The following is a 25,898-nucleotide window of genomic DNA, read 5'->3' as shown; positions in this document are numbered from 1 at the left end:
CCCGTGGGACAACCTGATCACCTTGTAATCCCCCAGCGCTTAGAATAGTGCTTTGCACAGAGTAAGCGCTTACTAAATGCCATCATTATTATTATATTACAGATTCATTCATTGTCGTATTTATTGAGCACTTACTGTGTGCAGAGCACTGTACTAAGCACCTGGAAAGTACAATTCGGCAACAGATAGAGACAATCCCTACCCAGCAACAGGCTCACAGTCTAGAAGAGGGGGAAAGAGACAAGACAACAAAGCAAAACAAGTAGACCGGCATCAATAGCATATTGATACAGATGAGGGACCTGAGGCCCGGGGAAGTGAAGTGGCATGCCCAAGTAGACAAGTGGCAGAGCTGGAATTAGAACTCAGGTCCTTCTGATCCCCAGGCCCGGGCTCTGTCCATTAGCTCACGCTGCTTCCCTACCATGAGACCAAAAGAGCAGCCTTAAAGCCATGTTAGAGAAGCAGCGTGGCTCAGTGTAAAGAGCCCGGGCTTTGGAGTCAGGTCATGGGTTCAAATCCTGACTCCGCCACTTGTCAGCTGTGTGACTTTGGGCAAGTCACTTCACTTCTCTGGGCCTCAGTTACCTCATCTGTAAAATGGGAATGAAGAGTGTGAGCCCCACGTGGGACAACCTGATCACCTTGTATCCCGCCAGCGCTTAGAACAGTGCTTCGCACATAGTAAGCGCTTAACAAATACCATCATTATTATTATTATGTTCAGAATTTTGTCTCCTGTCACCAGATGGTTCGTTCATTCAATTGTATTTATTGAGCGCTTACTGTGTGCAGAGCACTGTACTAAGCGCTTGGGAAGTACAAGTTGGTTAGGATGGTGGAGGCAGCACCCTATACCACTTATTGATTTATTAATTTCTATTAGCGTCTATTTTCCCCTCTTGCCTGTAAGCTTGTTGTGGGCAAGGAGCGTGCGTATCAGCTCCGTTGTATCGTATTCTCCCAAGCGCTTAGTGCATTGCTTTTCCCACAGAAAGGGCTCAGTACGATCGGTAGATTGTTGTTATTATGCTATCTGTTTTGTGCTTACTTTGTGTCAAGCACTGTTCTTAGTGCTGGGGTAGATAATAACAATGACATTTATTAAGCGCATACTATGTGCAAAGCACTGTTCTAAGCACTGGGGAGGTTACAAGTTGATCAGGTTGCTCCACCGGGGCTCACAGTCTTAATCCCCATTTTACAGATGAGGGAACTGAGGCACTGAGAAGTGAAGTGACTTGCCCAAAGTAACATAGCTGACAATTGGCGGTGCCAGGATTTGAACCCCTGACTTCTGACTCCAAAGCCCGGGCTCTTTCCACTGAGCTACGCTGCTTCTCCAAGACAAGGCACTGGCACGTCCCTATCAAAATAACAACTGTGGAATTTGTTAAGCACTTACTGTATGACAGTCACTGTATTAAGCACAGGGGTAAATACAAGGTAATCAGGTCGGACACAGCCCCTGTCCAACACAGGGCTCAAAGTCTTCATCTCCATTTTACAGATGAGGCCACTAGAGAAGTGAAGTGACTTGGCCAAGGTCACACAGCAGACAAATGGCAGAGCTGGGATTAAAGCCCAGGCCCTCCTGACTCCCAAGCCTGTGGTCTATCCACTGCACTTCGAGTCTGTACCCTTTGGGCACTTGATATCTTCCCCCACTCAGCCCCACAACAATTATGGATGAGTCCGAGGACATGGGTTCTAATCCTGGCTCCGCCAGTTGTCTGCTCTGTGACCTTGGGCAAGTCACTTAACTTCTCTGTGTCTGTTACCTCATTTGTACAATGGGGATTAAGACTGTGAGCCCCATGTGGGACAACCTGATTACCTTGTATTTACCCCAGTGTTTAGGACAGTGCTTAGCACCTAGTAAGCACTTAACAAATACCATTATTATTCTTATTATCTCGAATTTATTTATTTATATTAATGTCTACCTCCTTCCCTAGACTGTGAGCTCCTTGTTGGCAGGGAACGTGTCTACTAACTCTGTTATATTGTACTCTCCTAAGTGCTTAGTACAGTGCTCTGTCCTCCGTAAGCGCTCAATAAATAGCATCGATGGGTTCTCCCACTGAGAAAACAGGAAGGCAAACGAACTGCCAGCAGGGGCAGTTCTTGGCAGGTCCATGGCGCTATGTGAGGTGAATGGGAAACCCTGGGAGCCCAAGCAGGTGGTGTTGGTTGCTGCCTAATAATGATGGCATTTGTTAAGCACTTACTTTGTGTCAAGCACTGTTCTAAGTGCTGGGGTAGATACAAGGTAACCAGGTTGGAGACAGCCTATATCTCACATGGGACTCACAGTCTTAATCCCCATTTTACAGATGAGGTCACTGAGGCCCAGAAAAGTGAAATGACTTGCCCGAGGTCACACAGCAGACAAGTGGCGGAGCCGGATTAGAACCCATGTCCTTCTGACTCCCAGGCCTGTGCTCTATCCACTAGGCCGTGCTGCTTCTGGGGCAGAGGCTGTGCCTCTGCTGGGGAAAACGATTTAAGGGAGGGGGGCCCAGGTGTGAGGGCTTCTCTGCTCAGGAGGTGGCAGAAAGGAGGTTGCCCTCCTCACTGCTCTCGGAGCCCAGGGCTCTGCCACCCCTGTGCCCGCGCGGCCCGCGACCCACCTGCCTCTCTTCTTGCCTGCAGCCAGAGGAGATACAGCAGCAGATCGTCCGGGAGACTTTCCACCTGGTCCTCAAGCGAGATGACAACATCTGCAACTTCCTGGAGGGCGGAAGGTGAAGGCCGTGGCAGCTCCTATGGACCCCCAGACGCAGACCTCCGGTCCCCGCTGCCTGCCTGCAGGATAGGCGGCGGAAATGGGGACCCGTTCCCACCACCCCTTAGCTTTCCACCCTGCTGGCTAGCCGCCCAGGGAGGCCTCAGCTTGCCTCGCACCTGGCCATCCCCGGGCTAGTGGGTCTGTGGGCGGGAAGGGCCAGGAGGTGCCGCCAATCCTCCCACCCGGGGACGGTGGGCAAGGACGGTCCACCTGTCACCAGCTGAGGACCAGTGGGATGGGGGCCAGGGAGACCGAGACAGAGGCGGGCCAGGCTGAGGCCGTGGGGCTCAGCCCGCCCTCCCAATTCTGGCCAGGATTATCTGTGTTTGTCTCTAGAAATATTATTGGCTGGTTGGCTGATTGATTGATTGATTGATGAGCAAGAGGCAGCATGAGTTACCTACCCTCTGTCCCTTTTCCTCCTCCCCATTGCCTCCTGCCTGAGTTCTAGTCACCCAAACTTGCATTTGCCAGTGGATAAATTTCAACAATGAGGAATTGTCTCCTTTGAGGAATGAAGGGGGTGGGTGGTGTGTGTGTGTGTGTCGCACACACCTTGAGCAAGGAAGAGATAGTTGGGTTACTATATCAATCAGTGGTGTTTTTGAGCACTTTGTATGTGCAGAGCAATTTACTGTGCACTTGGGAGACTACACTGAAAGAGCCCAATTGAGTTCTAACCCCGTCTCCACGCTTGATTAATTTTGGTATTTGTTAAGCGCTTACTATGTGCAAAGCACTGTTCTAAGTGCTGGGGAGGTTACAAGGTGATCAGGTTGTCCCGTGTGGGACTCACAGTCTTAATCCCCATTTTACAGATGAGGTAACTGAGGCCCAGAGAAGTGAAGTGACTTGCCCAAAGTCACACAGCTGACAAGTGGCGGAGCCGGGATTAGAACCCATGGCCTCTGACTCCCAAGCCTGTGCTTTTTCCACTGAGCCACGCTGCTGCTGTGTGGCCTTGGACAGGTCACTTCATTTCTCTGTGTCTCAGTTCCCCCTTCTGTAAAATGGGCATTAATACTGAGAATCCTATTTGGGACGTGGACTTTGTCCAACCTGATTAGCTTGCATCTTCCCCAGCACTTAGTACAGTGCCTGGCACATAGTAAGCAATCAACAAATACCATTTTAAAAAAAGAAAGAGTTAGCAGCCAGAATCTTCTGCCCACAACAGGTCTTACAAGTATATATTCAGAGGGCAACCCAAGACCTCCCTGTCTATGTCCCTACAGTTTGATCGGCGGCTCTGACTACAAGCTGATCTACCGTCACTACGCCACGCTATACTTCGTGTTCTGTGTGGATTCCTCGGAGAGTGAGCTGGGCATCTTGGACCTGATTCAGGTACGCTTAGTGTTAGGTCGACCCACTGCTTCCCTGAGGCCCTCCAGGGGTTTTCCACTGGGAGGACCACGGTTCCGCGGAGCATCATGCTGGACCCCCAGATCAATCAATCAATCAATCAATCAATTGTATTTATTGAACGCTTACTGTGTGCAGAGCACTGTACTAAGCGCTTGGGAAGTACAAGTTGGCAACATATAGAGACGGTCCCTACCCAGCAGTGGGCTCACAGTCTAGAAGGCGGAGACAGAGAACAAAACAAAACATATTAACAAAATAAAATAAATAGAATAGATATGTACAAGTAGAATAAATAGAGTAATAAATACGAACAAACATATATACATATATACAGGTGCTGTGGGGAAGGGAAGGAGGTAAGATGGGGGGAGGAGGGGGAGAGGAAGGAGGGGGCTCAGTCTGGGAAGGCCTCCAGGAGGAGGTGAGCTCTCAGTAGGGCCTTGAAGGGGGGAAGAGAGCTAGCTTGGCAGATGTGGGGAGGGAGGGCATTCCAGGCCAGGGGGATGACGTGGGCCGGGGGTCAACGGCGGGACGGGCGAGAACGAGACACGGTGAGGAGATTAGCGGCAGAGGAGCGGAGGGTGCGGGCTGGGCTGTAGAAGGAGAGAAGGGTGGTGAGGTAGGAGGGGGTGAGGTGATGGACAGCCTTGAAGCCAAAGGTGAAGAGTTTCTGCCTGAGACAGATGAGACAAGGCCGGCAAAAAGTGGGGCAGCTGGAGCAGGCGCCTGTAGAAGGCCCTTAGTGCCGCACTCGCCCTCACCTCCTTGGACTTCAGGGCTTCATGGGGAACACGGCGATCAATCAGTGGAAATTACTGAGTGCTTACTGTGTGTGGGACACTGTACTATCCATTCATTGTCATATTTATTGACCGTTTACTGTGTGCAGAGCACTGTACTAAGCGCTTGGAAAGTACAATTCAGCAGTAGTAATAATAATAATAATGATGGCATTTATTAAGCGCTTACTGTGTGCAAAGCACTGTTCTATGTGCTGGGGGGAAGCATGGTGATCAGGTTGTTCCACTCGGGGCTCAGTCGTAATCCCCATTTTACAGATGAGGTAACTGAGGTACAGAGAAGTTAAGTGACTTGCCCAAGGTCACACAGCAGACAAGTGGCGGAGCCAGGATGAGAACTGAGGTCCTTCTGACGCCCAGGCCCCGGGCTCTATCCGCTAGGCAATGCTGCTTCTCAGACAGTTCCCAGCCCAAGGGACCAGCTTTAAACCGTTTAGAATTATTAGCTTTATTTTAAAGCACATCTCCTCCAAGAGGCCTTCCCCAACTAAGCCCTCATTTCTCTTTTCCCACTCCCTCAGTGCCTCAGTTACCTTGCCTGTAAAATGGAGGTAAAGACAGTGTGGCCCATGTGGGACAAGGGACTGAGCCCAACCTGATTACCGTGTATCTATGCAGCACTTAATACAGTGCCTGGTACATAGTTAGCGTTAACAGTGCTGTGCACATAGTAAACGCTTAATAAATGCCATTATTATTATTATTATTACCATTTTATTTTTTTTTAAATACCGTTGGTATTTTTATTTCAGTATATCCTATGGCCACCAGGGGGTGCTGTGAGTCAGGCACCTGGGCCTGCAGTCTGTTGCCGCTTTCCCATTCATTCATTCATTCATTGAGTCGTATTTATTGAGCGCATACTGTGTGCACAGCACTGTACTGAGCGCTTGGGAAGTACATGTTGGCAACATATAGAGACGGTCCCTACCCAACAATGGACTCACAGTCTAGAAGAGGGAGACAGGTGGCAAAACAAAACATGTAGACAGGTGTCAAGTCATCAGAATAAATAGAATTAAAGCTAAATGCACATAATTAACAAAGTAAATAGAATAGTAAATATGTACAAATAAAATAAATAGGGTGATAAATTGTACAAACATATATACAGGTGCTGTGGGGAGGGGAAGGAGGTAGGGTGGAGGGGATGGGTAGGAGGAGAGGAAAAAGGGATCTCAGTCTGGGAAGGCCTCTTGGATGAGGTGAGCTCTCAGTAGGGCTTTGAAGGGAGGAAGAGAGCTAGCTTGGCAGATGTGTGGAGGGAGGACATTCCAGGCCAGGGGGAGGGCGTGGGCCAAGATTCAGTCAGTTAGTAGCCCTCCACATGGCTGCCATGACTTCAGTGCATTTCCAAGGAAAAGCAAAAAAGACAATCTGAAGATGGAGTGAAGTTGAAAATAAATTGTATTGTGAGGGGAAAAAAAATGGAAAAAGCTCAGAAATGCAAGAGAAGCAGCATTGCCTAGTAGCTAGAGAATGGGCCTAGGAGTCAGAAGTGCCCTTGGGCAAGTCACTTAACTTCTTTGTGCCTCAGTTACCTCATCTGTAAACTAGGGATTAAAACTGTGAGCCCCATGTGGGACAGGGACTGTATCCAACGTTCGTGTCTTGTATCTACCCCAGTGCTTAGTACAGTGCTTGCCACATTACAAATACTTAACAGATACCTTAAAAAAATGCTTGCATTTTATCCAGTAATGAGCATATGTTTTTATTCTTCCTGGTATAGGATGATTTTAGGGGCACCGTTCACCAGAAAAACTCAGACTTCCTATGATTCCACAACGTTTCTCTCGAGGGGGACCCCTGAATCCCCACCTGTTTGAGAGCTTTTGCATTCTCCTCCCAAACTACCAGACCAGTGGAAGGTCTGGCAGAGCGTCTGAGCTGCAGAAGCCAGCTGCCAGAGTCATGGCGGAGGGAGTCCCCAGCACCAAGCATGAACAATCTGAGCAGAAAAGCTCCCGGTTCCATATAATTGATTCCAGTAGGCTTACTGTTTTACTACTCCCTCAAACTGGATCATACCAGCTGGCTTTTGCCACAGATTTTAATGGGAAGAGGGGAACTGCATCAGCATCGGTTAGTGGCATCAAGCAAAAACTTCTCACTCTCAGCTTCAAGGCTGTCCATCCCCTCGCCCCCTCCTACCTTCTCTCCTTCTCCAGCCCAGCCCACTCCTCTGCCACTAACCTCCTCATTGTACCTTGTTCTCGCCCGTCCCGCCGTCGACCCCCAGCCCACGTCCTCCCCCAGGCCTGGAATGCCCTCCCTCGGCAAGTCCGCCGAGCTAGCTCTCTTCCTCCCTTCAAAGCCCTACTGAGAGCTCACCTCCTCCAAGAGGCCTTCCCAGATTGAGCCCTCTTTTTCCTCTCCTCGTCCTCATCCCCCCTCCCTACCTCCTTCCCATCCCCACAGCACCTGTATATATGTTTGTACAGATTTAGTACTCTATTTATTTTACTTGTACATATTTATTATTCTATTAATGTTGTTAATGATACGCATTTATGTTTTGTTCTCTGTCTCCCCCTTCTAGACTGTGAGCCCACTGTTGGGTAGGGACTCGTCTCTATATGTTGCCAACTTGTACTTCCCAAGCGCTTAGTACAGTGCTCTGCACACAGTATGCGCTCAATAAATATGATTGAATGAATGAATGAATTTAGCTTTAATTCTGTTTGTTCTGACGATTTGACACCTGACCACATGTTTTGTTTTGTTGTCTCTCTCCCCCTTCTAGACTGTGAGCCCATTGTTGGGTAGGGACCGTCTCTATATGTTGCCAACTTGTGTTTCCCAAGCGCTTAGTACAGTGCTCTGCACACAGTAAGCGCTCAATAAATACTATTGAATGAATGAATGAATGAACGGCATCCTGAGGCAGTGCTTCTGAAACCCGTCTCAAAGATCTGACTGTTGTCCATGCACTCAGCGGGCAAGGCCTTAGAGCCCAAAGGCATGCCAGGTGTTTTTAGGAACGTCTCAAAGTGGAGGTAGGTCATCAGCTTCACACGCTCACTCACCCCCAAGGCTTCTCCTCAACATTCTCGGCTGCTCCTCCCGCCCACCTCCCCTCTCCCTCCTTCCCCACTCGAATCTGACTCTCTCCTTCCTTCAGGTCTTTGTGGAAACCTTGGACAAGTGTTTTGAAAATGTCTGCGAATTGGACTTGATCTTCCACATGGATAAGGTATGATGGCAAAGCCGGTCCGGTCCCTGGAACGGAGCCCCGGGGCTTCCCCAGCTCCCACGACCCCACTTGGGAACATAGCGGGTAGTTGAGGGTTGTGTCCAGTGCGTGCTCAATGTCAGTTCCTCCAGTGGGGGTAGGCTTAATGTCTCCTCACCTTCCCCCCTCATCCTCCTCACCATCGCCATCAACAACATCCCGGGTCCGCCTTCGCACTCGGGCCAAGCTCTTGGCCATATCACTGGAGATGATAGCAGGTCCTCCCTGGCCTTCCCTGACTACACTCCCCCTTCCTGCTTACGCTGCCCGCTGCCGTTCAATTCTTCCCGAAGCCCCACCCCTGTCCAGTGGCCACCCTCGCCAAGCCACCCCTCCTCTCCATTGGCTTCAGCTCAGCTCTCCTTTCAACCGCCACTCCTGCTCCTCACACCCACCCACCCAAAACTCGCCTCCTAACCGCGCCTTGTTCAGTCTCCAACCCTTCAGTCGGGTCATTCCTATACCCCAGAAGTCCCCTTCCTTCTGCGCCCCCTTCACAGTCTGCACATCACTGCCCTCCCCACCTTCAGAGCCCTCCTAAAAGCCTCCAGGAGGCCATCCCAGGTTAATTAACAACACCTTGGTCATGTCAGCCCCACCCCACCCCATAAATTTGTGTATTTCATTCCTAGCCACAGCCCATAGGTACTTTGTATATCTTTATATATCTGTATTTTCAGTTTATTCAGTTATTCATCCTGATACATTTGTACTCAACTTCTTATATCCTTGCTCTTCCTCCTACTCCTGCTAGGTGTAAATTGTGTCTGCCTGTCTTCCTGTCTCCACTGCAGACCATAAGCCCTGGGAGGGCAGTGATCGAATGTTTTGCTCTTGTTGGACTCTTCTAAGATTTAAGGAGAGGTTGCCTTCCATGCAGACAGATCCTTGCTAGATTTTAAATTATATACTGTAATTTATTTATGTATTTATATTGATGCCATCTTCCTCTCTACACTGTAGGTTTATTATTCATTCATTCATTCATTCAGTCGTATTTATTGAGTGCTTACTGTGCGCAAAACACTGTACTAAGCACTTGGGAAGTGCAAGTTGGCAACATATAGAGACAGTCCCTACCCAACAGTGGGCTCACAGTCTAGAAGGGGGAGGCAGACAACAAAACAAAACATATTAACAAAATAAAATAAATAGAATAAATATGTACAAGTAAAATAAATAGAGTAATAAATATGTACAAACATATATACAGGTGCTGTGAGGAGGGGAAGGAGGTAAGGCGGGGGGATGGGGAGGAGAGGGAGAGGAAGGAGGGAGCTCAGTCTGGGAAGGCCTCCTGGAGGAAGTGAGCTCTCAGTAGGGTTTTGAAGGGAGGAAGGGTTGTGCGGATGTGCGGAGGGAGGGCATTCCAGGCCAGGGGGAGGACGTGGGCTGGGGGTTGATGGCAGGACAGGCGAGAATGAGGCACAGTGAGGAGGTTAGCGGCAGAGGAGCGGAGGTTGTGGGCTGGGCTGTAGAAAGAAAGAAGGGAGGTGAGGTAGGAGGGGGCAAGGTGATGGAGAGCCTTGAAGCTGAGAGTGAGGAGTTTCTGCCTGGTGCAGAGGAGTTTTTGCCTGATGCATGTTATGGGCAGGGAGTTTGCTAAATTTTTATATGGTATTTGTTAAGTGCTTACTTTATACCAGGCATTATCTAAGCACTGGAGTAGATACAAGCTAAGGAGAGTGGACACTCTGGGGCTCACGGTCTTAATCCCCATTTTACAGATGAGAAGCAGTGTGGCTCAGTGGAAAGAGCACAGGCTTTGGAGTCAGAGGTTATGTGTTCAAATTCCGGCTCCACCAATTGTCAGCTGTGTGACTTAGGGCAAGGCACTTAACTTCTTTGTGCCTCAGTTACCTCATCTGTAAAATGAGGATTAAGACTGTGAGCCCCCCGTGGGACAACCTGATCATCTTGTAACCTCCCCAGCGCTTAGAACAGTGCTTTGCACATAGTAAGCACTTAATAAATGCCATTATTATTATTATTATTATTTTATGAGGTAACTGAGGCACAGAGAAGTGAAGTGCCTAAGGTCATATAGCAGACACTGGACGTGCTAGGATTAGAACCCAGGTCTCAAGGCTGTGCTCTATCCGTTAGGCCACACTACTTCTTAATTCTGTGATATTGTGCTCTTCCAAGCACTTAGTACAGTGTTCTGCACATAGCACTCAATAAGTACTGCTGATCGATTGACTGGTAAACTGTAAGCTCCCTGATGGTAGGGATTCTACAGTTAATTCACTTACGGCACCACCAGACCCCAATCTGACTATGGCCAGGCTGCTTCATGCAGGAGAAGGGACATTTGGAGGAGAGAGGACAGCAAGTAGGTAGAGAAATAGGAGGTTGATTACTGCATCAGCCTCCTCTCTGATCTCCCATCCTTCTGTCTCTCCCCACTTCAATCCATACTTCACGCCACTGCCCAGATCGTGTTTGTGCAGAAACACTCTGGGCATGTTACTCCCCTCCTCAAAAATCTCCAGTGGCTACCAGTCAACCTATGCATCAGGCAGAAATTCCTCACCCTCAGCTTCAAGGCTGTCCATCACCTCGCCCCCTCCTATCTCACCTCCCTTCTCTCCTTCTACAGCCCAGCCTGCACCCTCCGCTCCTCTACCGCTAATCTCCTCACCATGCCTCGTTCTCGCCTGTCCTGCCGTCGACCCCTGGCCCACGTCACCCCCCTGGCCTGGAATGCCCTCCCTCCACACATCCGCCAAGCTAGCTCTCTTCCTCCCTTCAAAGCCCTCCTGAGAGCTCACCTCCTCCAGGAGGCCTTCCCAGACTGAGCCCCCTCCTTCCTCTCCCCCTCCTCCCCCTCCCTATCCCCCCCGCCTTACCTCCTTCAGCACCTGTATATATGTATATATGTTTTTACGTATTTATTACTCTATTTTACTTGTACATATTTAATCTATTTTATTTTGTTAATATGTTTTGTTTTGTTGTCTGTCTCCCCTTCTAGACTGTGAGCCCGCTGTTGGGTAGGGACCTATATGTTGCCAACTTGTACTTCCCAAGCTCTTAGTACAGTGCTCTGAACACAGTAAGCGCTCAATAAATATGATCGAATGAATGAATGAAATAGAGAAAGGATAGAGAGAAATTGGTCAGAGACAGGAAGGAAGACTGGGTGATAAGAGGGTGAGGAGGGAAACAGGATAAAGGGACCGGGGAGGAATGGTAAATCAGTGCAAAAAGTGAGGGAGAGGGGCCTCCAAAGCCTTAGTGAAGTCACATCTCAGAGGCCTTCCCTGACTAAGCCCTCCTTTCCTCATCTCCCACTCCCTTCAGGCCTGCCTTGACTTGCTGCCTTTATTCAGCCCCACAACACTTAGGTGCATAGCTGTAGTATAATTTATATTAATGACTGTCTTGTGGGCAGGGAGCCTGTCCGTTATATTGCTGTCTTGTACTCTCCAAAGCGCTTAGTACGGTGCTCCGTACACAGTAAGTGCTCAATAAATTTGATTGATGATGATGATACAGTACTCTCCCAAGCACCTAGTACAGTGCTCTGCCCAAAGCTGGTGCTTATTAAGTATCTTTGATGGGGTGAAGATGAGGGAATCGTGACTCAAAAATAATCAGAATAATGATAATAGTAATAATGGTGACATTTGTGAGTCATTGACTCTGTGCCAAGCACAGTACTAGGCGCTGTATCAGGCGGATACAGTTGTTTGAGAGCAGTGAAAGTGTGTGGTGGATGAGGCACGCCAACTTCCTTACTGTGCCTCATTATCGCCTGTCCCGCCATCGACCCCTGGCCCATGTCCTACCTCTGCCCTGGAATGCCCTCCCTCCTCACATCCACCTAACTAGCACACTCCCCCTGCCTTCAAAGCCCTACTGAAAGCTCACCTCCTCCGGCAGGCCATCCCAGACTGAGTTCTCCTTTTCCTCTGCTCCTCCTCCCCTCCCCATCGCCCCTACTCCCTCCCTCTGCTCTACCCTTCTTCCCGCCCCATACCACTTGTGTATATATGTACATGTTATTATATTATTCTATTTATCTTATTAACGATGTGTATATATCTATAATTCTATTTATTAATATTGACGCTACTGATGCCTGTCTACTTGTTTTGTCTTGTTGTCTGTCTCCCCACCTTCAAGACTGTGAGCCTGTTGTTGGGTAGGGATTGTCTGTATTTGTTGCTGGATTGTACTTTCCAAATGCTTAATACAGTGCTCTGCACACAGTAAGTGCTCAATAAATATGATTGAATGAATGAATGAAGCAGGAAGAGAAGGTGACTGACTGTAATAGTCCTCTAGACTGTAAGCTTGTTGTGGGTCAACTCTGTTCTAGGGGACTCTCCATAGCGCTTAGTACAGTGCTCTGCACCCAGTAAATGCTCATTAAATACTATTGATTGCGATAGCTGATGAAGGACTTTGAAGCTAAGAGATTAGGAGTGTTAGGTGCAGGAGGAAATAGGAATTCTTTGGAGGTTTCAAAGCAGAGAGTTGATGACTTCCGATCGGCGTTTGGAAAAGATCAGATGTGTGCTTAGCTGTAGGATAGACTTGAGAAGGTTGAGATTATTATAATGATTGCACTGCATTAAGCCCTGGTAGGTTCCAGTCAGAGAAACCAGTAAGGACGCTTTCAGTAGTCCAGCCGGGAAGGGATGAGGTTTTGAACCGGGAGGGCATGGGGGTGGTAGGGTACAGAGGAAAAAGTAAAACCAGCACTTAGAACAGTGCCCAGCACTTGGAACACTACCTGACATATAGTAAGCACTTAACAAATACCATAATAATAACTATTGATTTCCTCGATAATAACAACAATAGGTATACCATAATAATTATATTGTTGTTATTATCCAGGAAATCAGTAGGTATTATTACTATTATTGTTATGGTATTTGTTAAGTGCTTACTATGTGCCAGATAGTGGAATACCTGGGGTCTTTGGAATAGACTATAATATTATTAATATTAGAATATTATATTGTTATATATTCTATATGATATACATTATATAGACTATTATTAGAATATTGTTATTATGGTATAACTACTATCATTATTATTATCCAGGAAATCAATAGTTATGGTTTAACTATTATAACTATTATTATTATTATTATTACCCAGAAAATCATTGTAGAGGAGGAGCCAGCAGGACTCAGACTCAAACCAAATACGGGTGGAAAATGACAGCGAGGACTCAAAGATGACCCCAAAGGTCCAAGCTTGTAGACAGGGAGTATGGTGGGATGGTTGTCAACGGGGATGGTAAGTGTATAAGAGGAGAAGGTTTAGGAAGGAAGATGAGAAGTTCCTGGGCTCCAATCCCAGCTCCACCTCTTGTTGGCAGCATGACCTTGGGCATGTCACTTCACTTCTCTGTGCCTCAGTGACCTCCTCTGGAAAATGGGGATTAAGGCTGTGAGCCCCACGTGGGACAGGGACTGTGACCAACCTGGTTAGCGTGTCTCCACTCCAGCACTTAGTATAAGGCCTGGCACATAATAAGCGCTTAACAGATCTATATATATAAAAAGAAAAGGTTTCGGTAAAGATGTCCCTGAGGCCGGAAGAAGTACAAGAGGTCTATTTGAGATTCATCTCCATAGAGAGGGTGAACTGATAAGCTCCCAGAAAGCCCGAAGCTAGAGAATCGAACCATGTGGGACACACAATTAAAGAATGGGGGGTAGGGAGGACAAAGACCCAGCAGAGGACACTGAGAGGGAAGGGGGAGAAGCTGGAGCTGGCTGCCGTGGAGAAACCAAGGCCCAGGAGCGTCTCATGGGAAACCACGGGAAACCTGGGCTCAGTACATTGCAGAGAGCAAAAGCCAGATGGGAGACAGTTGGCTTAGAGAAAGCAGAGTCAGGGTTAATGCTCTCTGATCACCATCTCTATCATAGTTCATCAGTTCAGAGAGAGTCAGACATGACACCTTGGACAGTGGGGTCACTGGAACATCTGGGCACCTGGCCTTGTGCGAATTGTGTTTAGTGCTGCTGAAAAGAATTACTGCTCCATCGAGCGTTGTCCAAGTGCAGCTCTGGGCTGGTCTGAACCCTGGGGAATTTCTCGCCCCCAGGGGAGGGGGGATCCAGTGGTGGGAAGACTGTGAGCCCATTGTTGGGTAGGAACTGTCTCTACATGTTGCCAACTTGTACTTCCCAAGTGCTTAGTACAGTGCTCTGCACACGGTAAGCGCTCAATAAATACGATTGAATGAAAGAGGACTTCCTGTAGGATCAGCTCAGTGAGAGGGCCAACCAGAAAAGAACAGATCTGGCCCACTCAGCATGGTGTGGTCTCCGCTGGCTGGCCCCTCGGTTTCGTCAGAGGTCGCGGGTCAGGACAGGGTCTGGAGGGGGCAAAAGGAGGTCGGGGGAGCCAGGCCCGAGGCCTGAAGTAAGTCAGTCATATTTATTGAGTGCTTAATGTGTGCCGAGCACTCTACTGCCCACAGCAAGCTTACAGTCTAGAAGGGGAGACAGAAATTACTAGAAATAAATAAATTACAGATATGTAAGTAAGTGTTGTGGGGCTGGGAGTGGGAATGAATAAAGGGAGCAAGTCGGGGCAATGCAGAACGGAGTGGACTTGGGATGGAGAGGGCCGTAGGTGGGAAGGGCCTGGGGGACAGGGTTGCCTTGGGCTTTGTAGGAGAAATAGGAAGTTGTCCTCTGACACACACACACCACACACACACACACACACACACACACACACACACCCCAGTGTCCCCCCCCACCCCCCAATATCTGGAAGGGCCAGAGGACATTGACCTCCAGGGCCCATAGCTCCCTGACCCCCTGGAGCAAGCGAAGTTTTTCTTTTTTTTTTTTTTTCTCCTGACAGTTCTGAGAAGCTCATAAAATGATAAAACAATTCCCCTGGCATCTCATTTTGGAGAAGTGCTATATAAAGAAAACTAAGTGGCCATAAAATGGCTAAGTGGCCTAGGCTTATCTTTAAATATGTTATGTAGAAGAGATCGCTGATGTTACTGTCCTCTGCCTCTTGGGCCTTTTTATGACCTTTGTTGGACTCTGCCCGTGTTGGCAGCAGAAAGAGAATTGCCAGTGAAGACCCCCCCACCCACCCCCCCACACACACAGCGTGCTGTCTTCCGAGGCTAGAGATGGGACAGAAAGCCAAAAGAGCTCTCAGAAGCTGCCTTTCCAACAGGGGCATCTCTGTCGGACCAGATTGGTGGAAAATTGGTACCCCGGGGAAAGGGTGGAGGAGAGGGGGCTGAGAGCTAAATTCATAACAGCTTTTAAACCTGTGAAGGACATCAATTAATCCATCAGTGGTATTTATGAAGTGCTTCCGTGTGCAGAGCACTGTACTAAGCACTTTTTTTTATGGTAACTGTTAAGCACTTACTCTGTGCCAGGCACTGCTTTAAACACTGAAGTAGATACAAGGTCATCAGATTGGACCCAATCCATGTCCCACATGGGGCTCACGGTCTTAATCCCCACTTTACACAGGAGGTAAAGGAGTCACAGAGAAGTGTAGTAATTGCCCGATATCGCATAACAGACAAGTGGCGGAGCTGGAGTTAGAACGTAGCTCCTCCTGACTCCCAAGCCCATGCTTTATCCACTAGGCCATGCTGCTACTCTCATTTGGGAGAGTACAACATAACAGAGTTGGTAGATACGGTCTTTGCCTGCCAGGAGCTTCCGGGGGGAAACAGGCATTGATATAAATAAATTAACGGACAAGTGCGTACGTGCTATGGTGCTGAGGGAGGGGTGAATAAAAGGTGCAAATCCTAGTGCAGCGGTGACACAGAAGGGCGTAGTAGAAGAGGAAATGAGCGAGGAAGACCTCTTGGAGGATAAGAGTTTTTAGTAGGACTCTGAAGATGGGGAGAATGATTATCTGGTGTTTGTTAAGCACTTACTGTGTGCCCAACGTCTGTCAGATATGAAGAGGGAAGGAGTTTCCAGCCGGAAGGAGTTTCCAGCCAGAAGCAGGACGTGGACGAGAGGCTGGCGGCGAGGTAGATGAGGTCGTGGTACAGTGGGGTAGTTTGGGATTAGAGGGCTGTAGTGTGCAGGCTAGGTTGTAGAAAATTCTGGCAGTAGGATTGGAGAGGGCGAGCTGATTGAGGTCTTTATAGTCCGTGGTAGGAAGTTTCTGTTTGATGTGGATATCGTTTATGGCAATGCTGACTAGTTGTTCTAGAAGGCAACACATCTTCTGGTAACTCTGAGCATGTTCTGACTGGGTGGACCAGAGGTGTGCCCGTGTTGTTGATGGGGTGATGTCCTTTGTGCTCCCAGACCCCAGAAGTGGAGGGAAAAGGGCTTAAGTGAACTCGTGGACAGGGTGATAAACACAGGATCAGTCCACCAAGGAAAACCGTGGAGATCTTGGAGAGAGGAAGAGTCACCCGATTGTCTTGGAGGCAGGGGGTTGGACTGGGGACCACTGGAGGTCCCTCCAGCAACGGGATTTTATCGATCGGTCCTTCAGTAGTGTAGTCTGGAGTTTTATTTCCCAGTAGGGTATCTTCGAGGATTACATACCTTCTTGGTCTGGCCTTCTCCAGTTTGTAAACTTTTTTTTTTGGTACTCGTTAAGTGCTTACTATGTGCCAAGCACTTTACTAAGCACTGGGGTAGTTACAAGTCAATCAGGTCAGTCACAGGCTTGCGGTCTTCATCCCCATTTTACAGGTGAAGTAACTGAGGCACAGGGAAGTGAAGTGACTTGTCCAAGGTCACACAGCAGACACGTGGTGGAGCTGGGATTAGAACTGAGTACCGTACTCTATCCACTAGACCATGCTGCTTCTACAATAATAATAATTGTTATAATATAGTATGCTACAGTATACTACATAGGTAATGCAATCGTAATAGTTATGATGTATGTTAGATAATATATGATTATTAACAATTATAATTCTATAATGTAATAATTTTGGTATTTGTTAAGCACTTACCTGTGTCAAGCACTGTGCTAAGCACTACAGTATATACAAGACAATCAGGTGGGATACTGTCCCTGTACCACGTGGGACTCACAGTCTAAGACGAATCGGGATTCTAGGTGATTCAAGTTGGGTGCCAGCCCCAGAAAGTAAAAGGAAAAGTTAGATTTGGATCACCGGCCCCTCAGGGAAGAGTAGAGATGGAGGTTCACTTTTCCAGGGGGGTCCAGAACATCCCTTAGGGGCCTCCGTCACTTCCCACAACCCTCCAGTGAGCGAGGTAGAGAGAAGGCCAGAGAGGAGTATCTCCTTGGTCCACTCGTACCAATCAGTCAATCAGTGGTATTTATTGAGCGCTTACTGTGTGCAGAGCACTGTACTAAGCATTTGGGAGAGTATAATACAACAGAATTAGCAGACATGTTCCCTGCCCATAACAAGTGTCTGTGGCCAAGCTGTGAATAGGAGGCAGGACTCAGCCTGGAAAACAAAACAAGATTCTGCCACTGTATTAATCACGGTATCACCGAACGTGGAAGACTCTGTGGCGTTCTGGTTGCTAAACTTCACAGGAATGAAATCACAGATTGAGGAAGGCATTCAAGTTATTGTTGGAGAAGCAGAGAAGTGGCATGGCCTAGAGGATAGAGCACAGGCTTTGGAGTCAGAAGGACCTAGGTTCTAATCTCATCTCTGCCACTTGTCCGCTATGTAACTGTGGGCAGATCACTTCTCTGGGCCTCAGTTACCTCATCTGTAAAATGGGGATTAAGACTGAGCCCCATGTGGGACATGGACTGTGTCCAACCCAACAACCATATATCTACCCCAGTGCTTAGTTCAATGCTTGGCACCCAGTAAACACTTAACAAATACTTTTTTAAAAATGGCAGTATTTAAATTTGCTCTGGGCCAAGCACTGCACTAAGCCCTAGGAGAGAGCCAAGATTCATTCAGGCATATTTACTGAGCACTTACTGTGTGCAGAGCACTGTACGAAGCACTTGGAAAGTACAATTCAGCAACAAGGAGACAATCTCTGCCGACAACAGGCTCACAGTCTAGAAGGGGGAGGTTATATAGCTGAAACCTTGTTTAAAGTCATGAGTGAAGCTTTCAAGGTAAAGACTTTTCAGATTTGAAAATGACACTTTGGATGGTTAGATTATTTTTAACTAATAGATGCAGGAATGGTTGCTGTGACTTTCTTCTCCATTTAGTTGTCTTTTGTATTTGAAGAACATGTTACTGATGGTGAAATTCAATTCAGAGAGCATGGGTCACTTAGAAGGCCAACGTGAAAATCACAGTTCCAGATGCACTGTATGTACAAAAAGAAGGTCGCCCCTTCTTCTGTTGTCATGTTGGCAGTATCTGGTACTGTTTTGCTTTTGTCTTCTCGTCTCACAGTGCTTCTGCTCCAAAAGAGTCATTGAATCTTTGAGTGGGAGAAACAGACATTAAATGAATTACAGTTTGGAGAATCAACAGAACTTGGATGCTGAGAGAATGGCTTTGATCTAGATCTTCATTGTCTGAGAGTCCGTTTAGCCATTTGATGTTGAGAAGAGCCTATAAAAACAGCTTATGGAATTGTTTTTGAAGTCAAATATGGCACCTAATTGGGGTTCAGATCTCACAACCATAGTGTTGGTTGGACAAGGCTTCAGTTTTTTAGACTTTTAGGTTGGTCAGTAACCTTGATATTCCAGTGCCTCTTCAGTCTGTTTTGATGGTCTCCCGAAGGTGACTAATTTGGTTTGTTAATTCCTTGTCCATTTACTGCATTTTATCCTTCACTGTGCTCCCTAGGTTAAAAAAAATATATATGTGATGGAGTTTGGCTCTGTGGCCAATGTACATTTTTAGTTATGTGTATTGTAGGGAATGTGTCTGTTGTTATATTGTACTCTCACAAATGCTTAGTACAGTGGTATGCTCACAGTAAGAGCCCAGTAAATATGATTGAATGAATGACTTCCATCAGGCAGGCTGATACATCACCTTGGTTTTCTCAAGACTTCTTGTCAGCAAGAGAGAACTGACCAATTTAGTGAGTTGGTTTATAATCCTTTGCATGTCCATTTGGATGAGTGCCTCAAGGAAGCAGTTTTGAATGACTGTCCCAGGACTTGAGTTGGAGCTCAAATTCTTTTGAGTTGGACGAGTTTTCCTGAAGTGTAAAAGCATGATCTAACACCTACATCTAACTTGTTACATCAGCAGATCAACTGATCAATGGCATTTGTTTAGTGCCTAGAGAATGATGATGATGATGGCATTTGTTAAGCGCTCACTTCGTGCCGAGCACTGTTCAAAGCACTGGGGTAGATACAAGGTAATCCGGTTGTCCCAAGATAATCAGGTTGCACAAAGTGTAATGGGGAGGGACAACAAAGTATTGAATCCTTATTTGCAGATGAGGAAACAGGTCCAGAGAAGACCAGGGACTTGCCCGTGGCCACCCGACAGGCAAGCGGCACAGCCAGGATGAGAATCTAGGTCTTCTGACTCCCAGGCATGGGCTCTTTCCACTAGGCCTCATTACTTCTCAATCCTCATATGTGGAGGGCTGAAAAAGTCAGCCAGGTGGGCGGGCTGGGGAGACCTCCAGAAGCCAAGGGGAACTCCATGGGTTACCCCAGGGCACTGCTGCACCTTTCAGGGGGCCGTGATGCTTTGCACTTGTGTGGAAGACCACGCTGCCAATCTCAGCAGCGCATAAGGACAGCTTAGCTTTTCTCCCACTCCCTTCTGTGGCACCCTGACTTGCTCCCTCTATTCATCCTCCGTCCCAGCCCCATGGCACTAGTGTACATAGCTGTAATTTATTGATTTCTATTAATGTCTGTCTCCCTCTCTAGATTGTAAGCCCACTGTGGGCAGGAACTGTGTCTGTTATATCGTTGTATTGTACTCTCCCAAGCTCTTAGTACAGTGCTTTGCACGCAGCAAGTGCTCAATAAATACAACTGAATGAATGAATGCATGAATTAACACACCGTAGTTGTGCTCACTCCCACCATCCTCCTCAGTTGGGCCCACCCTCCTTCCTGCCCACCACAAAATGAATGACGGGAGCTCCAACCAGGCCAGGGCAAGCTAAATACCAGCATGCCCTGGGCAGGGTCCTAGGGGATGTGGTTTGCATGTCATACCACCAGTAGTTGAACTAGGATCCTTCTGTGTGCCCAGCCCTGTTATCCAGGCAGGAAGAACAAATGAAAGAAAATACAGTTCAATTTCTTTCTTTTGTTTTCTATGTCTTTTGTCAGTTTTCTAACAGCATGGCCGGAGCACGGGTGGGAGTCTGGTGAATCTGGGTTCTAATCCCGGCTCGGCCACTTGTCTGCGGTGTGGCCTTGGGCAAGTCACTTCACTTCCTCTGTGCCTCAGTTATCTCATCTGTGAGCCCCATGTGGGACATGGACTCTGTCCAACCTGATTATCTTGTATCTACCCTAGCGCTTCATACAGTGCCTGGCACAATAATAAGTGCTTAATGAATGCCATTTAAAAAAAAATTCCTCCCCCAATACTCATTCAGTCAATTAGTGGTTTTTATTGAGGACCTGCATAACAATCATTCATTCCTTCAGTCATATTTATTGAGGGCTCACTGTGTGCAGGGCACTGTACTAAGCGCTTGGGAAGTACAAGTTGGCAACATATAGAGACGGTCCCTACCCAACAGTGGGCTCACCGTCTAGAAACGGGAGACAGGCAACAAAACAAAACATGTGGACAGGTGTCAAGCCATCAGAACAAATAGAAGTAAAGCTAGATGCACATCATTAACAAAATAAATAGAATAGTAAATATGTACAAGTAAAATAAATAGTGATAAATCTGTACAAACATATATACAGGTGCAGTAGGGAGGGGAAGGAGGTACAGCGGGGGGGATGGGGAGGAGGAGAGGAAAAAGGGGGCTCAGTTTGGGAAGGTGCCTCTTGGAGGAGGTGAGCTCTCAGTAGGGCTTTGAAGGGAGGAAGACAGCTAGTTTGGCGGTTGTGTGGAGGGAGGGCATTCCAGGCTAGGGGACGGACGTGGGCCGGAGGTCGATGGCGGGACAGGCGAGAACGAGGTACAATGAGGAGGTTAGCAGCAGAGGAGTGGAGGGTGTGGGCTGGGCTGTAGAAGGAGAGAAGGGAGATGAGGTAAGAGGGGGCGAAGTGATGGAGAGCCTTGAAGTCGAGAGTGAGGAGTTTTTGCTTGATGCGTAGGTTGACTGGCAGCTACTGGAGATTTTTGAGGAAGGGAGTAACATGTCCATTGCGTTTCTGCACAAATAACACTATTAAAGCTCTCAGATGAGTACCGCAGAAGCCAAACTACATAATTTCTACCCTCTAGCAGCTTACAGTTGAATTCCATAATTGGTCATAAATAGCTTTTGATATGGAGTCATAACAAGGGCCTTATGAGAGAATATATATATATATATATATATATATATATATATATATATATGTATATTTTGCCCACTGGTTCCCTTCTACATACTTGCTTCATAAGGACTCCATTAGATTAGATCCCTCTAGACTGTGGGCTCTTTGTGGGCAGGAATGGGCAGGGAACTCGTCTACCAACTCTGTTATACTCTCCCACTCGCTTTACATCAGTAAGCGTTCAATAAATATGATTAATCAGTGGAGTACGATTTCCTCTTTCAGAAGCAACATTTTCTTTCCCCACCAGGCTTTAGATTTTGTAAAAACTCACTGATCCTAGAAATTTTTTTATGGTAATTGTTAAGTGCTTACTATGTGTCAAGTAGATTCAAGTTAATCAGGCTGGACACAGTCCCTGTCCCACATGGGGCCAACAGTCTAAGTAGGAGGGAGAACGGGTATTGAATCCCCATTTTGCAGTTGAGGGAAACTGAAACACAGAGGAGTGAAGTGACTTGCCAAAGGTCAAACAGCAGGCAAGCCGGGATTAGAATTCAGGTCCTTGGGCTCCCAGGCCCGTGCTTTAAACACTTTCTTCCAATTCGCCGAGAAAAGCAGTGCAACTCCCAGCCTGTAATTCTGAAGGTCCCCTTGGGATTATTCCTTCCGAGTGGGTGTCTAACTGGTAGCCCGCCAGCACTTCTGGACTGTGGCTGGTGGTCCAGTGGGGCTCAACCTCTCCCCAGGAGTTCCCCCAACTTCCCCACCAGGCTGGCTTCAGAACAGTCAGGTGAATTCCATCTAGGCCTGGAGGTTAGTTACATCTGCTCAATAAATTTGGTTGTGTTCCTAAGGAAAGACAAACTAAGGAATGTGTTGAGCCTCTTAGCTGTCCCTTTTTAATCTCCGAGGACATCTCTGACCTCGTGGTCATCCAGAGGCCCCACCGGTTTCCTTGGCAGTTTGCGACTTTTGACACACATTGAAAGATTCTTTTGTTATTAACTTACACCCTTCCTTTCGAGGCCCCTCAGTTTCAGTCTGCACCTGGTTGGCCACCCTCCATTGACTTTCCGAGTCTCACTCAGGTGCACTTTTTACTTTTTAAAAGATGATTGCTGGTGGCCTCTTTTGCTCTGCAGGTTTGCCTTGCCCGGTTTTAGTTTGTTTTACTTCATTTGTGGCTTTGTTTCATGGCTCACGGTTTACCTGGGCCTCTAATCTCGATCACTTGCTCAATCAGTAAAAGTATTTATTGAGCGCACCATTTGGGGAGGGCAGTGTACCAGGTGCCTGGGAGTGGACAGTATAATTAAAACAGTTCTTTCCCTGGAGGAACTTTTTTTTTTTTGTAAGTGGTATTTAAGCACTGATGTGTCAGGCACTGTACTAAGCACTGGGGTAGATACAAGCTAATCTGCTTGGACATCGTCCATGTCTCCGTATGGGGCTCACAGTCTTAATTCCCATTTTAGAGAAGAGGGAACTGAGGCCCAGAGAAGTGAAGTGACTTTCCCAAGGTCACACAGCAGACAAGTGGCAGAGCCAGGATAAGAACCCAGGTCCTTCTGGCTCCCAGGCCCTATCCACTAGGGAACGCTGCTTCTCTCAGCATGGCTCAGTGGAAAGAGCACAGGCATGGGAGCCAGAAGTCATGGGTTCTAATCCTGGCTCCGCCACATGTCATCTGTGTGACTTTGAGCAAGTCACTTAACTTCTCTGGGCCTCAGTGTCCTCATCTGTAAAATGGGGTTAAGACTGAGCCCCACATGGGACAACCTGATCACCTTGTAACCCACCCCCAGCGCTTAGAACAGTGCTTCACACATAGTAAGTGCTTAACAAATGCCATTATTATTATTATTATGGTGGGTTTTGGGGTTTTTTTTAAACAGATTCCAGGCTTCTTGTAGGTTATTTCCTGTTTTAGTACAGGAATATATGTAGTACAGGAATATATAGCATATATGTGGCCTAGTGGAAAGAGCATGGGCTTGGGAGTCAGAGTATGTGGGTTATAATCCTGCCTCTGCCACATCTGCTGTGTGACTGGGCAAGTCACGTAACTTCTCTCTCCCTCAGTTACCTCCTCTGTAAAATGGGGATTAAGACTGTGAGCCCCATGTGGGACAACCTGATTATCTTATATCTACCCTATCACTTAGAACAGTGCTTAGCACACAGTGCCTAACAAACACCATTATTATATGCTCAATATATACGATTGATTTATTGATTTCCGTGTTTCCCTAACTCAGATTTGCCAGTTTCCTTCCCTAGGCGTCAATACCCTTGTGTTGATGCTTTGGACCATCTCTCCCCAGCTAAAAGGCTGAATTGGAGAAGCAACGTGGCTCAGTGGAAAGAGCCCAGGCTTTGGGGTCAGAGGTCGTGGGTTCAAATCCTGGCTCTGCTAATTGTCAGCTGTGTGACTTTGGGCAAGTCACTTAACTTCTCTGTGCCTCAGTTACCTCATCTGTAAAATGGGGAATTAAGACTGTGAGCCCCCCGTGGGATGACTTGATCACCTTGTAACCTCCCCAGCGCTTAGAACAGTGCTTTGCACATAGTAAGTGCTTAATAAATGCCATTATTATTATTATTATTAATAATAATTGCATTGTGCCGTGGTCCCAGTTACAGAGTGGCTCTCCTACTGCGTTGTTGTTTTTTTAAGTGGTATTTGTTAAGTTTACCATGTGCTGGGCACTGTACTAAGCGCTGGGGTAGATACAAGATAATCAGGTTGGACACAGTCCATGTTTCCAAAGGCGTTCACAGTCTCAATCTCCATTTCATAGATGAGGTTACTGTGGCACAGAGAAGTGAAGTGAGTGCCCAAGGTCCCACAGCAGACATTTGGCAGAGCTGGCATTAGAAACCAGATCCTTCTGACTCCCAGGACCGTGCTCTATCCACTAGGCCACACTGCTTTTCTGTTCCTTGGACATGGGTGCTTCATTCATGATGTTACCTTTCTCTGGGGACTCCGACTAACGGATTGAGAAACAGTCCTTTATCCTGCCCAAACCATTATGTCCACTTCTGCTGCTGAGTTAATTAGCCAGTTTAAATAAGGATAATTGCAGCCTCCCAAATTCTGCAGTAGCCTCAATCTTTTCTTCTCTTTCGTGCTCCTGACTTTTCCATGTTCTGGTCAGGAGGCCCATAGAGTAAAAGTCTCATCATAGTTTGGTTGTGGAAATTTGGAATTAATAAGCCAGTGGGATTCCATTAGGGCTTTTTTCTTGTTTAGTAAGATTTCATATAATGTCAGCCCTTGTGTAATATTCGTTCATTAATTCAATCGTATTTATTGAGTGCTTACTATGTGCATAGCACTGTAGTAAGTCCTTGGGAAGTACAAGTCGGTAACATATAGAAACGGCCCCTACCCAACAACAGGCTCACAGTCTAGAAGGGGGAGACAGACAACCAAACAAAACCTGTAGGCAGGTGTCAGAACCGTCAGAATAAATAGATTATAGCTCTATGTGTATCATTAACAAAATAAATAGAATAGTAAATATGTACAAGTAAAATAAAGTAATAAATCTGTACAAATATATACAAGTGCTTTGGGGAGGGGAAGGAGGTAGTGCAGGGGGGATGGGGAGGAGGAGAGAAAAAAAGGAGGCTCAGTCTGGGAAGGCCTCCTGGGGGAGGTGCACTTTCATTAGGGCTCTGAAGGGAGGAAGAGAGCTAGCTTGGCAGATGTGTGGAGGGAGGGCATTCCAGGCCAGGGGAAGGACGTGGGCCAGGGGTCGACGGTGGGACGGGCGAGAATGAGGCACAGTGAGGAGGTTAGCGGCAGTGGAGCGGAGGGTGCGGGCTGGGCTGGAGAAGGAGAGAAGGGAGGTGAGGTAGGAGGGGGCGAGGTGATGGACAGCCTTGAAGCCGAGAGTGAGGAATTTTTGCTTGATTCTTAAGTTGACAGGCAGCCACTCGGTATTTTTGAGAAGGGGAGTGACATGCCCAGAGCGTTTCTGTACAGAGATAATCCGGGCAGCAGAGTGAAGTATAGACTGAAGCGGGGAGAGACAGGAGAATGGGAGATCAGAGAGGAGGCTGACACAGTAATCCAGTCGGGATAGGATGAGAGATTGAACCAGCAAGGTAGTGGTTTGGATGGAGAGGAAAGGGCGGATCCTGGCGATGTTGTAGTGGTGAAACCAGCAGGTTTTGGTGACGGATTGGGTGTGTGGGGTGAACGAGAGAGCAGAGTTGAGGATGACACCAAAGTTGTGGGCTTGTGAGATGGGAAGGATGGTAGTGCCATCTACAGTGATGGGAATAGTAATAGTGCTGGTCCTCCATAAGAATAGTCATAATAATTGTGGTATTTAAGTGCTTCCTGTTGTGCCGGCAC

General features: G+C 47.4%; 1 protein-coding gene across 1 annotated transcript in view; it reads left to right on the top strand.

Annotated features, from left to right (window-relative positions):
- Positions 1-25,898, top strand: part of LOC119945865 (AP-3 complex subunit sigma-2) — a 57,496-nt gene that overhangs the window by 13,105 nt on the left and 18,493 nt on the right. The window contains exons 2-4 of the mRNA XM_038767086.1: positions 2,656-2,747; positions 4,027-4,138; positions 8,084-8,155. Of these exons, the coding sequence (XP_038623014.1) occupies positions 2,656-2,747; positions 4,027-4,138; positions 8,084-8,155 (276 nt within the window). The remainder of the gene's footprint in view (positions 1-2,655; positions 2,748-4,026; positions 4,139-8,083; positions 8,156-25,898) is intronic.

Source organism: Tachyglossus aculeatus, chromosome 26, assembly GCF_015852505.1.
Source record: "Tachyglossus aculeatus isolate mTacAcu1 chromosome 26, mTacAcu1.pri, whole genome shotgun sequence".
In the NCBI taxonomy this organism is placed as follows: Eukaryota; Metazoa; Chordata; class Mammalia; order Monotremata; family Tachyglossidae; genus Tachyglossus; species Tachyglossus aculeatus.
The sequence above is the reverse complement of the archived record's forward strand: the minus strand, read 5'-3'. Positions and strand labels throughout refer to the sequence as shown.